The 20,851-nt window shown below is 38.2% G+C and overlaps 2 protein-coding genes across 2 annotated transcripts; one reads left to right on the top strand and one right to left on the bottom strand.

Annotated features, from left to right (window-relative positions):
* Positions 1-1,268: 1,268 nt before the first annotated feature.
* On the top strand, positions 1,269-9,487 carry CCDC110 (coiled-coil domain containing 110). The gene is made up of 6 exons (XM_072406144.1): positions 1,269-1,384; positions 2,950-3,005; positions 4,154-4,219; positions 5,074-5,184; positions 6,988-8,178; positions 9,400-9,487. Exons 1-6 carry the CDS (start codon positions 1,339-1,341, stop codon positions 9,418-9,420), a joined length of 1,491 nt encoding a protein of 496 aa, XP_072262245.1. The 5' UTR covers positions 1,269-1,338; the 3' UTR covers positions 9,421-9,487.
* Positions 7,978-20,792, bottom strand: CFAP96 (cilia and flagella associated protein 96). Its single transcript, XM_072406145.1, has 8 exons — positions 20,665-20,792; positions 18,003-18,136; positions 15,011-15,230; positions 14,212-14,349; positions 14,040-14,115; positions 12,305-12,484; positions 11,063-11,235; positions 7,978-10,243 (listed from the first exon to the last, which is right to left on the bottom strand). Exons 2-8 carry the CDS (start codon positions 18,097-18,099, stop codon positions 10,195-10,197), a joined length of 933 nt encoding a protein of 310 aa, XP_072262246.1. The 5' UTR covers positions 18,100-18,136; positions 20,665-20,792; the 3' UTR covers positions 7,978-10,194.
* Positions 20,793-20,851: the final 59 nt, after the last annotated feature.

Raw genomic sequence — 20,851 nt, 5'->3', positions numbered from 1 at the left:
GCAGAGCCAGGAGCTCTGTTATGCCTATAATGTAATGTATGTAAGTATAAATAGGACAATAAATCATTGAGATTCCCACTTAGGGGATGTCTCTGTTCCTCACATACTACATGCTGCTCCTCCTGGGCAGAACCTCTGAGGTAATATTCCTCCAATCACAGCCAGTGATCTGTGAATCTCCTCCTCCACATGAACACTTTTTCTAGGCAGATTTTTTATAAAATAGTTGAATTTTGTCTAATTGGCCTTCTTCCAATGCTGCTTATTCAAAACTCCTTTTTGCCTAAGTTCCCACCCCTTGTTATTACCTCACCCTTACGTTAAATATTTCAGCCTAATGCCTTACTTTGAATTCAAGCTACTCAGAATCTAACCCTCTAATACTAATTCTAGAGAATATCTGCTAACCTTTTCCTTCCAGCATGGGAAATTCCACCAGTTTCAATGGGAAAGTGGCTCCTTTTTTTCACATGGCGACAACCAGCGCTTCATGTCACATGGGATTATGCGGGGCCTCTGTGTCTTCTGTGTATTCTAGACCAGCGGTCGCCAACCAGTGGTCCGACAGAAAATTCTGGAATTTCTGGAATTTTTTTACATTTTTATCTGGTACGGCAATTAAAATTTGGTACCGGTCTCAGCTTGAAATAAAAACAGCTCTCCATCTTGCAGTAACGTAATTGGAGCCAAAAATTCATGAACCTATTTCAAACAAGCAAAAACAAATATCACACTAAAAATGTGTAATACTTAAATAAGCTTTCATTATTTTTTAAAAATTAAACTAACTTTAAAAATGTTGTTACAATCAAACAAGCGTTAAAGATTTTGTTATGATTACATAAGCATTTATATTTTGGTATATATAATAGGTGCGTTTCAAATTAATAAAGGAAAGTTCTCTGATCATTATTTTACAAATGTATGTATCTATTTAAAAAAATTTATAATAATGGTCCGCAGGATTTAAAGTTATGAATTTAGTGGTCTGTGAGGGCTGAAAGGTTGGCAGCCGCTGTTGTAGATGAAAGAGTCTAGGGGTGAGATTTCCTATGCTCCACTAGAGATACCTAGCGTTCAGGTGGGATTCTGTGACCTCCTCCCCTCTCCTCCTCCTTCTCTCTCTATGTCCCCCAGAGATAACCCGCTTTTCCTGTCACATTCCACAAGTCCTCCCCTTCCTCCTCTGCCACAAAAACTAGATGTGGAGTCTAGTGGGCGTGGCCTATGTTGCCACAGAGACGACCGCTGCTTCAGGTCACATGGGGTTGCTGCAGTCCTTTTACTCCTTTAGCAGATAACGATTCTTGGGGGTTTGGGAGGTCGGTTAGTGAGAGAATGCTAGAAAACCTGACCATGGAGGAAACACCCAGAGCTGCTACAGGTATTCATCAGGACATGGCTGTTAGCTCCTAACAAGGCAGATCTGGGCACTTCTACCAATGTTTTACTCTGCCAACACTACACTTTACCCTAAATATAACATAAATACCATAATATATGGCGCTGTAGGATGACTTTTTTCTCCCAATTTTAAAACTTGAGTATTAGGTACACCATAACCTTAGATGATGTGTGGCGCCATGGCAACAATAGGCTGTGGCTGCATTGCACTGAATGTTGATGGCAGCATTAGGCCCAAATCAGGACAGCCGGTAACCCTCTTATTTTTATAGCCCTCAGGCCGGTTACTGAGTGGAATGGGTCCGCCATGCCCTGGCTTTAAGTGCAGCGTACCCCTCAGCGGTGGGTCCAGGACACCCTGCACCCATAGGATCTCCTCGGGGTCTGGATTATTAATGCCGGTCATCATTGAACCCTGAGGACCAAGGACATCTGATAGCAGAAAAGAAGTGCAAACAATGCACCTGACTGCTCTTTGTTCCTCATCCACCAATGCACCTGGCTGCCTTTCTAACCACATCTGGGCTATCAATTCACCTGGTTGCCCTTTGTTTCTCATCTGGGCTGATAATACACTTGGCTGTTCTTTTGTCCTCATCTACCAATGCAACTGGCTGCCTTTCATTTGGGCTAATGATTCACATTGTGCATTTGGCTACTGATTCACAGATAGGTAAATGTCTAAATGACATAGAAGCAAAATCCATGGAAGGGGACTATGGTTCCTGTCTATGCTTTGTATGTTGTTTATGATATTGCAGTGGTGGAGTAGTACATAGACATGTAGTATGACATATCCCTCATGTATAACATAACATATCCCTCATTGATTGCAAAGTTGAACCTGATATGGCTTAAACATTTTTAGATAACAATAGTGTTGAAGACCAGACTTGAAAGCCTAACTTGGCAATTATTACTGTCTGCTTGCCAAAAACAAACAATAGGTGTCGTTGGTATTGAGGGAGGCAATTTTTCATCCTTTTAAATGATTGGAATTAGATTTAAGTCCACCCTGCCTGGATGTAATCATTGAATTGCAGAATGCCAGTACCTCAACTACTTACTGAAGTTCCAGCATTTCAGAGTTGAATGATAATTGCTGTGCTTAATCTCAAGATAGGCATATGTGGAAACTTCATGTAGTTTAGGCATAGGATCCAATAATGCTTCACAGGAATGGATTTGAAAACTAACAGAAGGACCCACCTGTGTCTCTAGGTGTCTACACATCAGCAATTCTGTTATAGGAATGTTTCAGATCTGCTTCACAATAAATAAGGGCAGGCACAGACAACTACTTAATGTGGTTGTACTATAAAAGAAACCAGCTAATTTAGATATACCAGGAACATGACCAGGTCATGTGTGTACGACGGGTTCATGTGTATAACTGGACTGCAAACCATGAGTATAGCCATGACTGCATTTTCTTACACTTCCATAGAGTTGTATTCTTAGTAAGCCAGTTAGTAGTAAATAGTCTTTAAAATATTATTTGGGAAAATGGGTTCACATGTTCTTTAACCAAAATTTTTATTACAGAGAACGTCTTTCAAATAGTGCAGGAATTAGGCAGAAGCTCTCAAGTCACCATAGAGGTACATATCTTGTGTTGTTTACTTGTGAATTGTTTTTGGATTCAGTATTTTTTCTGTGCCTAATAAACTACATGGGAATTCTACCTATAAGAATGTTAAAGGCCTACTACAGAAAATGTAGTAATATACTACACAAAAATGTTGTATATTACAACTTACCCATCCTTAGATGTGGCAGTTGCATTTGTTTTTTTTTCTGCTAAGAACCATTTCATCAAGTAAATTTATTACCCATTGAATGTGCCAGAAATGTGGGGTCTTTGTCACTTCCTGCAAACTGACTTTAAAGTATAAAACATTTTTTATATTTCTTGTTTACACTACTAATCTCATTATGCCCTATATAATGCAGATAAGCCAAGCATTGCATGTAAGATGTCCTTCCTGGGTGGCAAGCATGGCTACCTCTATAGATACAATGGAGAAACGAGTGTAGCCACCCAGGGACAGGAAGTGGGTTAGTTGCAAGCTACCAAATTAAAAATTAGGGGGAAAATGGGAATAAGGGAAACTCAATGCAGCCACTACATCTATGGAATGGTAAACTTCATTATATTCTCTTTTTTTATTTTGGGCAACTGGCCTAGCACAGGTATGTGAATCTGGTAAATTATAGGAAACCTTTTTTTAATGATAGATTTCAATAAGTTTGCAGCTTAGGTTTAAAAAAACATTTTAATGGGAAGAATAAAATTCTGATCCCTTTTTGCACTGATGTAAACCAAATGCAATTATTTCAAGAAGAGCATGATAATGTGTTGCAACATAGCTGTAGGTAACACAGTTCTCAAGAACTCAGCTGGAAGAGTATTTTCCTACAAGGTATTAGAGGTAAGTGGGACAAGCACTGTGTAGGGATTTGAAGGCAAAGCACAGGAGCTTGAATTTGATTCCAAGGTGAAATTGAAGACAATGAAGAAAACTACAAATAGATGCAGCATAGGAGGAGCGGAGGGAAGGATGGATGCATGTGGCTTCAGCATTCATATTAGATTGTAGAGGGGAGAGTGGGGTTAGTGGAATACCAGACAAGGGAATGTTTTTTTCATAATACTATTAACATTTATAACTCTAAAAATATTTGTAATACACAAGCTTTTTTTTGTTTCATTGGAATTGCAAAAATGTTTATATATTGATTTTTACAGGCTTTTCAACATCATCTACAGTTCATTCGTAATCTTCAGCAGCAAACACTGGAAGATGTTGGAGTGGTAAGAACTGTTTTAAATATGTACAGAAAAATGTTGATCATGGTTTTCAATATTGTTCTTGTTATCATCTTTATTGGGGCAACACAGTGCTACAGGTGAACCTTGCCTTGCAGCAAGCTATTGGTTCCAGTATTGGCCAGAACATTATCTGCACAGAGTTTGTGTTATTCCCCCTCAAAAAAACAAAACATACTGGTAGGTTAATGTAATATTGCATAGAAAGACCTAGACTGGTCAAAGTAAAATAGCATGTTGTGTCCCTGTCACCATGGATCAGACAGACAAATCACTGGGAGAAGCAGTGTTTTGGTCTATGGTGGTACTAATTACATAATACATGGAATATTTAAAAATCAATTGATAGAAAACAAAGCTGTGGGCTGAAGGGAAGGATTTTCAAGATGATTGTCTTCTGTATCACCTAGAACTAAATGCATGGCTAGAATCATGGTGAAAGAGAAAGATTTGGGTATCTAAAGCATTTGGTTGACTTATCATTAAAACCTGTATGCTAAACACTGGTTGACAAAATATTGAAACTAGGACTGAATGAGGATTAGAACAAATTAGAAAAAAAGGATATAGAACATATATATAAAATGCACACAAACCTGTAATGTAGAGTTAGGGGAACTCGTTGTGAAGGGAACTTGTTGAGTTCCCTTCACTCTACATTACAGGTTTGTGTGCATTTTACCCCACAAGAATTCACTTACACAAATATACATATATCATAGGTCCTGGCCTATTTTTTGAGATGGCCCTTTATTTGTGTCTTAATTATTAAAAATTGATGCAACATCATCCTACAGTATCCTGCATTGATATCTATGATGAGTTTTTCATTTTTTCAGATTCAATCAGAAATTGCTGATATCTTAAATCAAAGCATCAGGGAAATCAAACAATTTCGAAACAGCCTTTTATCTGCTCAGAGGACCACTGCAGTATTAGGAGAGAATGTGGTATGTTTAGTTAACGCACCAAAAAAAGTTAATTAAATATTTTTTATATATGTTCTACATGTGAACATGTCTTGCAAGAGCAAGGTATTAGCCTGCTTATAAAGATTTTCATTGTACGCTCAGTTTTCATTGTTAAGGTTTACCTTAGGAACTCTAGTGAACAAGAATAACTTTTTTGTAACTTTTAACCAGCTAAGGTAAATGGAAACAAACAGTAAAATGTAACTGGCTAGATTTAAACATGTCTCCCCATCTTACTGTCCAATGCACTCATGATGTCAGTAAGCATATGTGGCATTAAATTGGTAAATACCATTTGACTTACCTGTGCTAGAACTTTGTAACTCTGAGGGCTTTGAGAGTGTACAGGTGTTTGGTCAAAGAGTAACTTTTTGTGCACACACTTTCTGATGCCCTCTCTTTGGGGGTATATTAAATGTAGGTGCCATGACTGTTTTTCTTTAAAGCCAATTCTTGCTACTGTTATTTTACTTCCAATACTATTTATCTTGTAAATAGTGGATTTTAAATGTAAATGAAAAACTTTGAACATTGGGATAAAGTTATGCTTTTTGCAGTGTTATTTGATGGCACATTGAACCTTTAGCAGACATAAACACATAAAATTACAAACCTAATACGTGACATGTGTTTAGTTTATTGCTATTTCTTGCCAGTCTTTGTTTCCCTGGTTTTGTCTCCAGTGATATTGCCAGTGCTCCTGCAGAATTGTAGCTTTTAAATGTTCCTGTGTGAGCAGGTTCAGCCAACTAAGTGCAGGTTTAGCCCTGCAGTGAGAGCAAGCGACTCCTCAAGGCTCCTCGCACTGCAGTGCTGGTTTTTATTGAACCAGTATTTGCAAATTTGGCAGTATGTTCCCCTATTCATTCTCTGTTGGGCTGCCATGGATAAACCCTACATGCAATGTCTTCCCCAAGCCAATGGTTCACTGGCATGAAGAAGTGGTAAGTGCACAGCAATTTCACTGCCAGTCAAAACATAGCTTAATTGATCAAGGTTACAGCATCGGTATGGCACACTTCTAGACTTGACAACAGCTCCATTGACAGTCTGCAGATCCGCTGTTTACCAGCCTTGCAGCATCCCTAGCATCCCTTTATTCATACTTATACTGCCAATCTCTGCACCCCCAGCACACTATGCACAGCTGGAGGAGATTACTGAGTATGTCCTGCAGCCAATGAGCAGATTTGTTGCTGAACATGATCCTGTCCTACAATTGGCTGCTAGTCCTATTTAAACATCCCTATTTCATGGCCCTGGTTGTATTGAATGTCCCCTTTAAACTATTAGTACTTGTCAATCAGCACTAACTCCTGGGGACTTTTTGTTTTTTTGAGTCTAGGTCCACTTTAATGTTTATTTGTATAACAAGGATTTTTCATTCAATATCAAATGTTTCTAGACATTTTTTCTTTGAAATACATGAAAGATTGAAAAAAATAATTGTTGACATCTCAGTCTTTTTTAAAGGGTTTTACTCACAACTGTTACCCAATATTTATACAGTTTTCAATTTTAAACAATTTTGTTTTATTTGTAAAAAAAAGATGTAAAGATGTCTCAAGTTTGTCACAGAAATCACAGTTGGTTATCCAGAATTGCAGATACTGATGTTCAAAATCCATAGAAATATTGTTGCACAGACTCTGATAAATTAGAGGCAGCCACAGTTGCATCCAATAGTGTCACTAATTTGCTTGATTATTTATTCTATTGTATGTTGTAAAAAATTCACATACATTTTATTACTAAATTCCAATCCTTTTTATATAATTTTAGAGTATTGACACCATAAATTCAGTAGAAAAGAGTCAATCTACTGACATTAAAGAGAAGGATTGTGTTGGAAAACTTAGTTTGCAGGATTTCTCATCAATGGCAACATCACAACTGCGTACATTAGATTTAGATGGACCATCGTTGTACAGTGGTCAGATTTCACCTATAAATACTGAAACACAACAGAACTATATCCTTCAATTCACTGATACAGACAACTGTGAAGCAGAAAAATCATTTGTTTCATTTAAAAGTAAGGAAGTCAGCCTTGGGGAGAATAAGAAACAGGATTCAAATACTCAACATGCAAATAGAACTGGAGAAGCAGAGACTGAAAATTTCGACATGGTAGATAGCATCTTTAACGTAAGTGGAAGCGGTCCACTGAGTAGTACCATGTTAATTACTGAATATGAGGACATTGAACATGGTGACCCACTATGTGTTACAGACTTGATTCAAACGCGGAAACATACTCACCCTAGTCTAGAACATGAGGAAAGGGGGACAACACTAGAAAAAACAGATAATAAAAACACAACTGAAAAGGGAAACCTTGACAAATTATTTAAAAGCATAAACGAAGAAATAGCAGGGTCCCAAACAAATAACCCAACACTCAAATATACATTTAAGATACAGGAGTTAAAAAGTTTCCTAAGTGAGGCAGATCAGGTGGAATTCCCAAACCAAGATGAAAGCGAGCCTCTTGAGAAAGCTTTACGACAACTGCATACTAATGCCCAGTTCTTAAGGTCTGAAAATCTCCAGTGCAGAGAACAAATAAACAGGCTTAGGACAGATAAAACCTTCCTTCATATACAGTTGTCCAAGGCAGAGCAAGATACAGAGATGTATCGTCAGCAAGCAAAAGTCATGAATGACAAATGTGAGGAACTTTTTAAACAAAGGAAACAAATTCAAGATGAAAGAAACTACCTGTGTTTCGAAAAGCAGTTACTGATGAAAGAAATAGAGCTATTGAAAGAAGAAAATAAGACGTTCCTTAAGGACTTATCAGCAGCTGTAATTGAAAAAGAAGGGCTCATAAAAAAGTTAGATTCATCAAAGAAAACAGCCTTGTCTTATGCTAGAGAAAAGCAGGAAATACACAGCAAGTTGAACGAGACATTAATGGAAAATTACCGCCTCCGGAGAAAAGCAGATGAAAGCAGAACCCAGCACCTGAAGGTAAGAGGAAGGATGCCTAGGGGAAAATCAATTTTTAAGCAATTTCCAGCAGCTTGAATACATAAATGGTTTTAATTCAGCTTTGACAAGTTTTATTGACACTGAGAACCCCCTGAACAATTTATATTATATAGAAGAAAAGTCCAGTGGCTTTATAAAGAATCTGACGTTAAGCTAAGGTTGTACTTCAGTAAAATTGAAAATAGTACAGAATGCCAGTCATTGATTTGTATTGTTTTCAACCGCAGTAAAGCAAACTTGTAACCTTGTACAGATGTAATTGGAAGGCCATACCAAAACAGTGCAGTAGCAAAAACCTCAACATTAAAAAAATAATCACTTGATATATAAATACAACAACAATGTAGCATCATTTGGAATCAATAAAGCTACTAAACATCTAAAATACCAGTAATAAAAAATTACATTTTTAAAAACACAGATACAAGGAGTTTACTACAAACTTCTTCAAACACTCACTATGATTGACAAGAAGCATAACTGTACTTTCAAAGTACAGTTATCCTTTTATGCTCCATCTCTCCATATTTACACCTACTGAGATCCCTGCAGGTGCAGCTCCATGTTTTTGTTTTCAGAGAGGGGCTTAGGCAATGAAGCTCCATAGACTTCCATGGAGCAGGTAGATGGATCAGTCCTCTTTATGAAAATCTGCGGGACTTTACTGCACAAGTTCCTTTTGAAGTAAACAGAGAATAAGCTGTGGCCGTGGGATCTCGATAAGTGAAATTGTGTGAAGAGGAAGGGTGAGCTACATTAGGTAAGGGAAGAAGGGAAAAACGATACTGTATTTCATTCACAAGTTCCTAATTACTTAGGAACAAATTAATGGGAACTAGTGAATTAGTGGAGCCATTACTTGTAGCTGTCAAGTATATTCTCCCATAGAAAACAGACCATAATTGCCTTTAGTTCCAGTTTATCTAAATGAGTTCCATTGTGGATTAGCACAATGGGCGCAAGAGGTGATTTTGTTTTCATGTATCATATCTACCAGTAACCATAGGTAATTTTGTAGCCATCTTTTACAATAGTAAATACTTACAGTTAACTGATTTATGTAGTTTGTATATACATGACAATAAAGAAGTGATAATATTAGTACTAAACATATTTACTATTGAAGCATTCCAAAAGATCATGATATATTCTGTGTATTGTCTTACATGTTTATTTTGTCTTTGTTTTTTTTTTTTTCAGAAAACACAAGAATACCTGTAAACCAAAGGAGGCTGCAGTCTGGAAAACATCTGAGAGATTGTGCATTTGAATAAACACTGTATCTCTAGTTTGCCTTGTTTGTTTAAAACATGTTTTTATATGTATTTTGAACAACAGTCATTTGCAAACAAGCATTCATTATTATCATGTATTATAAGTGTGTTTTCTTTGGTTGGGCTAATAAAAGAAAACAATTCATTTCCTTTGGGAGACAACTTATCCGAACAGTTGTAAATGTTGCTTATAGCTTCACCAAATATTTTCACCCACTTGGCAAAGAAGAATTTATTTAGTTCACTTTTTATCAATCTGTGTAAGGAAAAGCTGCAGCTTCACAACTAATGCAAGCATTCATCAAATGAGTTAAATGGTTGCTCCCACTTATGGCCACTGTATGTCAGATCATGTGTCACCACAAGACAAATAAGCCAGTGGGAGCAACAAAAAACAGTAAAACAGCAAAAACAGGACCATAATAATTGAAAATTTAGGAAGGACTTCTAAATTTTCTTGCTTAATGTGCTTAATGGCCCAGAGAAGTCAAAAGATTAACTAGAAAATTGCATTTTACCTAACTTTTGCGACTGTCTAATGTCCCAAACATTCTAAAAGGATTAGTACAACTAAAAAATTACATAAATAAAAGAGAAGAAGGAAAGGAAAACATCAAGGTTTATTTAGAAAAATATAAACTGTACAAGAAACTACATTGATTGTCTTGGTTTTGTGAAAGTAATATTGGCTTTAAATTTCACTGTTCCAGCTTCCCAGCTTTTAGCATGATGTTAGGTTCACAGTCTTGTAATTTATTGGATTCACTGACCTGCAAAAAATGTGTAGAAAACTACTTATAGGTGAAAAAATAATACATCAGATTTTATATTCTTTTTGAGTTTTTTACAAACTATTCCTCAGAGCCTATAGTGCCGATTGTCTTGTATATTTACACACACTGGATGGAAAGAAGCTGTAGGGAGATGGTCAAAGAAGTGGGTGGAGCAACACATGGCAAATTTAGAATTCCCAGTTGTTGCAATAGGATATAATTCTGTCAGTTTTTTACCGCTCATCTGTACTTTGTTCCAACTTCTTAATGCCCACCCTCTTAGTATGTCCCATTTTTTTAATTGTCTTTCTATAATGCCACAACAGTCCAGTGCACCTCTACTATGACCATGACGCTGGGGAGAACACTGTGTGTATATATATATTGAGATCCACAGGGAGTGGAGAACCTTTATGATTTGTAAAGATGTTTTTTATGCAATGAGTTAGTATAATTAGACAAAAAAATAGTTTTGATTATTGTGTGCTTGACTGTAAAAATAAGGGAACTGATATAATTAGGTATTCTGTAATGCACAGTGTAATGTATTTGCTAGTTTCCTGAATCCCCCCTTTAAATCGTTATAGTTTGGAGTCACTTTTATTTTTCAATCTCATAATAGTTAATAATAGGTTTACTATTTCAATAAAAAAACAGCATGCTACAAATCAATTTATATGTAAAAGCTGTCAGGAAACGCAAAACAGAGGGTACAGAATTCTCACAATCGTGTTATAAGAATGTTCATTACCTTCTCACTGGAGGAATCACAGTATACATGAAAACATTAAAGTAGTCAGTTATATTCTTACTTACCTGACAACATGTGATGTCAATATACTTTTAATGGGGAAAGATTTGGGTCCTGCTGGAGGCTGGAATGTCTTTCCCCCTCTAATAACTGTTGCACTTTTAGTAAGTCTTTTCCCATAAGCATCATTGGAATGTGTTGGGTAAGGATCGAATGTTCCTGCTTTCATTCCACCTGGCTGCCAATGACATGAAAAATAAAAATGAAATAGGTGGCATATAGGGTAGACCAGTTTAGACAACATATAGCATAGCAAAATGCTTGGATTTCACCATGATGCTTCACGTTATTAAGCCAGTAGAAATTTGTGGCATACTACATTGTCATGCATTTAAAACCTAATTGATGTAAAATTCTCCTGTATTAAAACTAGCCTGAAAATGTTGCCATATTTAAAAACATTTGCACAAAGTCAATGTACAATAATAAACATTTACCAGGTGAATAAAATTCACCAAGCTGCATATTTCATCAAATGTTGATTCTTGCATTTGCAGAACCCGTATATTTGCCAGGCAATTGCCTTTAAACATTCGCCATCTTGTGATGGCCTAATTTACTTTGTAGAGCTGTTCTAAAATTTCAATCGAAATAATTTGTCACTTATGTACTCTGAAGTGATGTCTGCTCTCCCATACTTTCTAGGCAGCTGTTGCTAGGCTTCCTATTAATAAGGTTGAATCATTTGCAGGGCAAACAAGTTTAATTGTTTGTTCACAACTGTTTTACTGTTGTTTTTGACTATTGCTGCTAATGAAATTAGTGCCAAGGCAGAGGTCATGTCACCCAACTGGTTTAGTCTTGGCAGTAGATTTTATTTTGGCAAACTATTGAATATCTGATAGATAAGGTAAATAAGAGACATATGAGGTATAAATATACATATTGGGGTGATTACTTTAAATTTTAATAAACATTATTTGGCACCATGGTTCCCCCCCAATAAATATGGTTTGGTTAATTGGCTCCCATAAATTAACCTTCATATGTGTGTGAGGACAAATAGCAGCACAAATCACAGCACAGGCTGCAAGTGCAACATGTGTACCTGACATTTATAATAACAATTAAAAAAACACTTAAATTCAAATATTTAAAAAAGTCATCCCAAAACTGGACCATCCTTGTGCAGCCTAAGCAAGCTAATGTACAACATATGAAACAAACATCTTTATTGTGCATTGTGAGAATAAACCTCAATAGGACACAAAAAATTATGTTCTGTAAGGCAGCTTTATTTTACCTACATCTTTAGCAGGTGAACTTGGCTTAAACGGTTTCACAACTTGTTTTTTCTCGGTTATCTTCTTCAGTGGTGGCAGAGGTTTATCTGACCGGTAAGGATTTGCATCAAAAAAATCTTTTGGGTAAAGGTTTAATCTGAAAGCACCACCTTTTAGCTTTGATTTGTGGCTCTCAAACTCTTTCTGAAATAGAAAACACAGAGAAATCTGTATTGGGGATGAGTTAATTATAGATTAGAAGACTACATAGGATTCTTTCTCTTTGTTTTTAGCTTTGCACATTCATTTTCAGCCTTTTTTATATTGCACATGAATATATAATAAAGTGCACGTTGGAGTGAGAAGAATAATTGTTGCATCAATTTTTAAGATTTACTCCAAACTCATGAGCTGTGAAAACTTTTAAAGCCCCAACTATGAACAATATCAGGTTTTAGGAAAACATTTTTTGGGTGGGGTTATGAGGTTTTATGGAGCATAATGGGGACACTGCACAGTATAGAACAATGCTGAAAAAGGCTGTGGTTTCACTTAGCAACTCATGTGAAAAACTGGATTAAACCAATGATATCAAGTTCACAGTGGAGGCTGAGTTTCTGAATTGCCATTATTAGTTTGGTATTATTGTTAGTGGTTACCTACAGTTTCTTTTTAAAAAAAAGGTGCAGAGTTTATCTAGAAACATCAAAATGTCTATTGTAAGATTAGATCCAGTCCCTCATCTCTAGCATCACTGCTAGAGGTAACATTCAGAAAAAAAACTAATAAATAGATGTAATGAGGCTCTCAGCTCCTGTAAAATGTAATAGTGTCCATGTATAGAAACTAAGATTCTACCTCAGTAGGAGGGGTTCTCTGAAAAGTATGCTCTTTTATAGGAATTCTTTAATGGATTCCACATTGCCAGGAGTTCTGCTTCAGAACAAGTAAGGCATTCTAGTTGCTATGGCTGCCATGGACTTGTAACCTAGTCTAACCATTCTAATCATACACAGTCCTCTGCTAGAAAGTAAGATCAGTTGGTTACTTCAAATTTTAGAATAACTTCTTCTGCTACCTTCTCAAAGAAATCAAAACTTTAATCCAGGAAGTTGAATTGCCTAATCAGTTGATACGTGCCTGGGTGTATAGTGCAGAGAATTGGAAATCCAGTGAGTATGTATTTTCTTTGGAAAACATGTCTGGGAAAATCAAACAGCAGTGCTCAACCCAGGAAATGTTTTTATTCCAGGTGGGAAGAAATTGTAGGCGGATGGCAGCCCCTGCATTGTGATCCAACTTATCAGTAACCACCCAAAAACAGCTAGGTGGCTTCTGATAAGTGCCGGGTGGTGTGCCCGGCTAAAGGGGGCTGGGGAGAACACTGATACAGGTTGACCAGAAGCTAATATAGAGTCCAGGACTGCCTGCGGCTATTCATTTTCTTGGCTCAGCGATGACTTATTGGAATACCTTATTTTTTTTTTTTTAATCAATAGTGCATTGGGTTAACTTAAGATATTTAGGCTGTTTACTTTGCTAAGAGGTGACTGGGTATTCTTTGCAAAGTGATTTTTCACTGTATTTACTAAGGTAAATTAATTATCTCTTGCTGATTATTTACCTGCAAAGTGGAGAGCCTTCATTAATTTATTAAATCTTTCCCAATAGTTTACAGAGAAGAGGAGAACTGGATGAGAGTAAGAGTAAGAAGTGAAAGAGAAAAACATTTCAGTCAGTATGATCAAAGTAAGCTAACCTTCATCATGTCTCTTGATCGGTCATAATCATCAGATTCATATTGATACTGTTTTCCTAGGGTGAGGTTTGGATATCTGTAAAAAGCCAATCAGTGAGGTAATCACACAGTACAAGGGGTATAAAACACATTTAATAGAAAAAGACGTGTGTTACCATGTGCAACAGCTTACCCATATCCTGTGCCCTGCTTAGGGGGGTTGGTATAGAAGTTCTTTCCTGGGGCAGTATATGGCTTCCTTGATTTTAATTCTGCACTGAAAGCTGGAACTGGACCACCCAATGTTCCATAAAAATTACCAACACCGGACCTAATAAAAAGTGTGATAATTAAATTACTTATACATAACAACAATAATTCTCTGCTGGCTACAGAACACATCAACAAAATTTATTTTTTTTTTATTTCTAGTTCCTTTGACATGTCTACTGTTTTAACATCCCTTCAGTTTTATTTCCATAATATTCCCCAAAATATGTATTTCTTCTGATAAAATTACATATTGGGCCTCATTTAATAACCTCAACAAAGATCTTGCCAGTGTACTATGAGAGATATTACAATTGGTAGCCAATTCAACCCCACATTATCTACCCAAAATTGAATCTCTTGTATTTACTGGCTTACCCATACTAAGGCTAGGTACACACATGCAATTGTTCTTGTCCAATAATCGGCTCAGGGCCAATATCGGATGAGAATTTTATGTGTGTACGGCGCTTGTCGTCCATCGTCCGAACGGTGGATCCACGGACGATGGACGACGACTGATCGTAATGCAAGTGGAGAGAGAGCGCAGCGGGGTGCCGGCTCGCCACTCTCCCCCTCCCCTCTCCATAGAGCAGAAAGGTGCTGTATGTACAGCACTCGTTCATGTATCGTGCAGTTGTTTGTCGCTGGAAAGGATCAAGAAAGATCCTTTCCAACGACAATTATTGCACGTGTGTACATAGCCAAAGTGTCAGACTTACGGCTTTTTTTCCCCATTAGATGGAAGGAATGCTTTTCCCAGGTTCTTCTTGGCCTGCTGCATACGATAATGCCTTCTTTGTTTCAGAGGATCTGAATAAGCTTCTCCTTCAAATGTTCGTTTGAACTGGGAGTCAAAGTATCCTCCTAAAGTGTTGGCCATTGATTTGGAGCCACCAGGAAGAATTTGCCTGTTTTTACTTGCTGATTCATTAAATGGTTCTGGAATAAAGTACACAACATGAATTGGTTCTGTGTATAAATATTTACAAAAACTCAGCACAAATTGTATATTTTGTTAAAACTCAACAATATATTTTATGTTAGGAGAAATGTAGATCCCTTCTCTAAACCCCTCTATTTAACATAACAGGCAGCAATGTGGCTAAGAGGTTTGCACTCTGGCCTCCGCAGCGCTAACTGCCAGGCTCAAATCTTAGCCAGGCCACTATTTGCATGGAGTTTGCAGTTTCTCCCTATGTTTTTTGTGGGTTTCCTCCAGGTACTGTGGTTTCCTCCCACAATCCAAAAACATGCAGTTTGGTTAACTGGCTTCCCCCCAAAATTGGCCTTAGACTGTATTACCCTACCTAGCGCTAATGTGGAGTGTGGCTCGGGGTGTATCATCTATACCAAAAGCAGTCATCCCTGAGCCACACGCTGTTGCCCGTGGCATCATCCAGCAATGTCCGCAGCATCTGCGTCCCGGCGTTTGAATGTTGGGGGCGCAAGGCCAGGGAAAACAGATGCCAGGCCGAGCAGTGGGAGCGCGTGGCTGGAGGGTGGAACTATGCGGCTGGGAGGCAGGACCAGGCGGGAAATTTAAAATAAATATTTTAAAATATACTGTTTTGACATTTAAAAATAATTATTATTCATACCGCCAGGGAGGTAAAGACATATGACTATGGTAGGGACATTAGATTGTGAGCCCCTTTGAGGGACAATTAGTGACATGACTATGGACTTTGTACAGCTCTGCGTTATATGTTGGCGCTATATAAATACTGGTTACTATTACTAGGCAAAGCTCACACTGCTACTAAACATTATTATAGATTTCATGTTTTTTTGTTTAAATTGCCTTAGCTAACTATTTACAGGAGAACATACAGGGTTACACCTAAATGTTTTTATACATCTACCTGGGTAAAAAACCTGACCTGCCACAAATATACAGTCACTGTGTATATTTCCAAGAAAAAAACTGTACCTTTTATCATTAGAATGGACCTGAAGTCAGTATTTCTGCTTTTAAAATAAAGCCAGGCAGCTTTTTTTGTTTAGAGTGGTAAAGAATTAAAACTTCCTCAGTGTTCTCTTTTTTCTCTTAGTAGTTGGGTGGTAAGAAGCTGTGAGTGTATAGCGTCTCTTGTATTGTGACCCAACTTTTCAGTAAACACCCAAACACAGCTGGGTGGTTACTAAAAAGTGCCAATTGTGTGCCCAGCTAAAGAGTCCAGGGAAAACACTGCCTCCTGTTTGGTCTTAACTGATATTTGTGCCCTTATTGATGGTTTACCTCTTTACTGGGTCCACCTCTTGGGAGCCTGACAATTTGAAAGTCTCTGACATTGAGAGGAGATTATATATTAGAGACTTGGCCAAGGTGAATGGCAGCATTGTGTACCTTGTAGGAGAGAGCTATATCTGTTAGGTGCTGGAAGCTTAGGATATACCACTTGCTTGCTTTGCTACACAAACTATATCCTAGTACTATTCTATGTGGGAAGCGCTCCGTGCAGTCTTCTACATCCAGGATTTACATATCTCCTGTTTTTCCTAAAGAAGCAGGGTAAAGCTGCGTACACACTTCCAATTTTTATCGTTGGAAATGAACGACGAACGAACGACGAACGATCGATTGGTCAAAAATCGTTCGTAAAAAAAGTAACCAACGACGCCTGCCAACGAGAATAGTCGCTGGAAATGAACGACCGGACCGGCGGATCGGATTGGACGACGATCGTTTACCATCTATCGTGTGTACGGTCGTTCATTGATCCTCCATGGTCTGAGCATGCGTGATGAAGGAACGTTCGTTCACTTCCTGTCGTGCACGTCACTTCCTGTATCGCTCAAACGATCGCATCTATTGTGTGTACAATATCTGCGAACGATCGTGTCGTTATCTGCATGTACAGGATCGGTGCTATACGATCGTTCGCTGATATCGTGCAGGATCGTTCGTCGTTCGTTTACCAACGATAATTATTGGAAGTGTGTACGTAGCTTTAGTTCTGCGAAACGTGGAAACATTTGGAACACCCAAATGATAAGGGGTATTCTGATAAGGAGATCTTTATTAAAATGTATGCGTTTGAAATTTTTTTTATCTTTAAGCTGTGTTTGCTTTTTAATGGTATTTAATAAATAAAGTTATTAATGCTATGTTAAATAGTATAAGAGATGCTATGTAGTGGCTTTAAAAGTCCCATTGATCAGTAGTTCAGTGTATATACTAGTTTGGTATGTGGCCATAAAAAATTGAATTGTTAGGTGATATCAATAACCATAGTGTTCTTAACTGTTATAGTGACAAAATTTATTACAAACAGGAAGCGAGTGAAAATCTCCAACAGCAGCACAGAAAAAAAAAAGCTTTATCCATACATTAGAGAAGACTTAAACCCCCATCAGATTTGTTTTCAATGTGTCCATGTTGCAGATTTGATCTAATTTCCAGTCTGATAAAACCTTTATCATCACTGTGACAGAAAATAAGGGGATGTTTCTCCAGATAACCTGACAGTGGTTCTGATAAAAAGAAAACATAACAAGGGTACTAATCTCAATAGAGGTCAAATCCCAAAAAGGGTTCTAATCCCCTTCACCCAAAAAAACCTTTTAGCGGGACACACTTCAAAGAGTGTGAGAAAGAGAAAATTATACAATGTATATATATATAAATAGATACAAATTAGAATAGAACATATTTAGGTATCTTCAATGTTTCTTTGATTTGATGAAGAATCCTTGCTGAAGAATACTTACTAGAGCCAGGATTGACATATTTGTCCCCAATACTGATATAACCCATCTCACGGAATAGGCCAATTCGATCCATATCAGATTTTCCTTCTGAAGGCATTGTGGCACAATGAAAATAAGACAAGCTGTGCTGTGACCTAAAAAAATATATATTTCAAAAAGCTGTAAGAGAACAGATATTTATTTGGTGCTGCTGTCACAACCAACCAGTGAAAACATGATGTGTGTCAAGCCAGGAATTATTTATAGGAACACACTAGAGGACTATGCATTATTAACACTAACTAACTTGTGGAGGTGTCATTGCTTAAGGAGCGAGTCTGTTCAACAGCACGTGGCGAGATGTCCACACAATGGAGTTCTTAGACTTCCCTACTTAAGGGGGAACTCCGGGGAGATATTAGGAACTACCCTTAAACCACTTATGCATTTACATAATACATTTCAGATATCATAACATTTATATTTAAATACAGATAGTATAAGTACCTGAAGAAGAACTTAATTGAAGAATTAGATTTGACACATTAAATGCTAACCTTTAAAATGGTAAAACTACTAGTTTAGCAAAATAAATGTGAAATTTGTCTGGCTTGACTACTGTCTGAGGCACTGACCTGGAATATTCATGTAGATTAGAAAAGTCAGAATGCCTAATGCATACTAGAACTCTGAAATGATTGGAACCATTGGATCAGCATGGTAGACAAGCAGATAGTATTACCTAAATCTGAGAACAGCCTATGAATTTTATTTGGTGTAAACTTTTCACCTGGGGGCATGGAGAGAACCCTCTGACTTGAGTAAGTGCTAACTCAGTGCTCAGCTCAGTGCTTATATATGGACCGGCTCCCTACTCCAGAATAGTGCCGTAGGGGAGTGAAGGAGATGACAGTATGACCTGTTGGAATGGAGGCATTACAGAGAGTTTTTTTGCCTTGTGGAAGTTGTAGCTGGAGTGACCCAGATCTTACATTGGGCTCCCTTTCCTCAGTCTTGTGGGTTGAATAGAGCAGTGGGGGAGTAAAGGAAAGGTGAGCAAACCTGCTGGGGAGGGATCATCAGAGAGAGAGTTATCTGCCTTGTGTAAAATCCAAATAGAGAGACTCCGCACCTACATAGGGCTCATATTCCTTATTCGGGTGAGAGAAGGAAGGGGGACTATGAGCTGCAAAAGAGAGAACCCTTTACCCTAGCAACTCAAAACATTCACAGGGATCCCTTTCCTCATTTCCAATAAGTGAACAGAGTGGTGAGGGAGGGAAATAAAAGTCTGTATGACATGTGGGAGAATTACAGAGATTCCTCTGCCTTGTGTAAGCTCCAACTAGAGTGACTCTGCACCTACATAGGGCTCCCTTTCCTTGTTACTGGGGCAAAATGGAAGGGTGGGAGAGGGAGGTGAAGGGGAATATTGTCAGCTCTAGGGGGGCGCAATACACAGAGAGTCTCAGCTGGGGAGGGAAGAGGAATTTAAAGCGTACCTAAACTCAGAAATGTCACTTTACATAAAAGGGTAGACAACCCTTTTATGTAAGGTAAAAATTCTGTTTATTTTTTTAGTGAAAACAAGGGTGCAGCACCGCCCCCTAATGAATGGGAGGGCAAAGCCTCCTGGGATACCTACGTCATGCATCCTGGGAGCCTCTTGGGTGTTCCTCCTTAGACGCAGAAGGAGCCCTTTTATCAAAAGGGAAATAAATCTGTGCAAAACTGCACATGCGTGAGGTAGGCAAGTATTTTTCCCACCTACATCACCTGATCTTGCATCTGGGTAGGGTGACGTAGGAAGAAGAGGAGAAGATGGCGGCACTCAGAGCGCCAGCCGGAAGACGGATGCCAGGACAACGCCGGACACCTCCTGACCGATCGACAGCCCTGCAGGATTGAAGGTAAGTGAATTTTTTTTGCAATTGGGGGACTTTTGAGTTTAGTTCCTCTTTAAGTTTCTGGGGTGTGAAATTACCAATAAAGTTATCTGCCTTGTGTAAGCTCCAAGTAAAAGGACTCAGTGCTCAGTACGTGGGGCTGCCTTCCCCCATTCCCAATGGTGGAAAAGAGGAGGAAAGGGAAGTATGGCCTGTCCAGGAGGGGGCAATAAAGAGAGAGTTCTCTGGTTTGTGTAAGTTCTAACTGGGGCAACTTGGAGCTTATAGAGGGCTGCTTTTCCTCATTTCCAATGGATGAAGGAAAGATAAGGATGACCTGCTGGGGAGGGGAGAATTAAAGACAACATGTTGCCTAGTGGCATACGTAGCCAATAGTAGGCCCCTGGGGCCCCTGTTGACTGAGGAGTGTGCAGGGGTACAATGTGTACCTCCATATGTCTGCCATTGCCTTACACTGCATAGCTAATGCTCAGGAGTGCTTTAAATGTGGCAAAGTGGCTCAAAAGCTTTCAATCTAAACTACATTTTAGTATCACTTTGACGATAGATTAGATTAGAATAGATAGATAGATAGATAGATAGATAGATAGATAGATAGATAGATAGATAGATAGATACTGCTTTGGCTGATATGACAGGGAGTCTAATAAGCGGGATATAGCTTTGCACAGAGTCATACTGACAATTGTGCCCAGCAATGTCTGGCACCTCCATGGCAGTGTATGTGAAGCACACATCCCCCCAGTACTTCCCTGCACCCCACAATCTGACTCTACCTGCTGCCTTTGGCTCCCTCTTCAGGAGTTCACTCTCTTCTCCCTGGTGTTAGCTGTGGTTGCTAAGGATACGGAATAGCTAATTTCTTAATAAGAGAGTCACACAGGCAATCGAAATGTCAAAGTTAAGTTAACACGTTTATATCGAAAGAAGACTTAATATAATCTTAGTAAAATTAATTCAAAC

Source organism: Pyxicephalus adspersus, chromosome 3 (genome assembly GCF_032062135.1).
Source record: "Pyxicephalus adspersus chromosome 3, UCB_Pads_2.0, whole genome shotgun sequence".
NCBI lineage: Eukaryota > Metazoa > Chordata > Amphibia > Anura > Pyxicephalidae > Pyxicephalus > Pyxicephalus adspersus.
This window is presented reverse-complemented; position numbering and strand designations above follow the sequence as displayed.

Coding starts and splice junctions, on each gene's coding strand:
- CFAP96 (XM_072406145.1), bottom strand. CDS start 18,099: ATGCCTTCAGAAGGAAAATCTGATATGGATCGAATTGGCCTATTCCGT. Junction 12,485..14,039: donor GATCAAGAGACATGATGAAG/GTTAGCTTACTT, acceptor TTTCTATTTCAG/AAAGAGTTTGAGAGCCACAA. Junction 10,244..11,062: donor TTGACATCACATGTTGTCAG/GTAAGTAAGAAT, acceptor CATTTTTTGCAG/GTCAGTGAATCCAATAAATT.
- CCDC110 (XM_072406144.1), top strand. CDS start 1,339: ATGCTAGAAAACCTGACCATGGAGGAAACACCCAGAGCTGCTACAG. Junction 3,006..4,153: donor GCTCTCAAGTCACCATAGAG/GTACATATCTTG, acceptor TGATTTTTACAG/GCTTTTCAACATCATCTACA. Junction 5,185..6,987: donor CAGTATTAGGAGAGAATGTG/GTATGTTTAGTT, acceptor ATATAATTTTAG/AGTATTGACACCATAAATTC.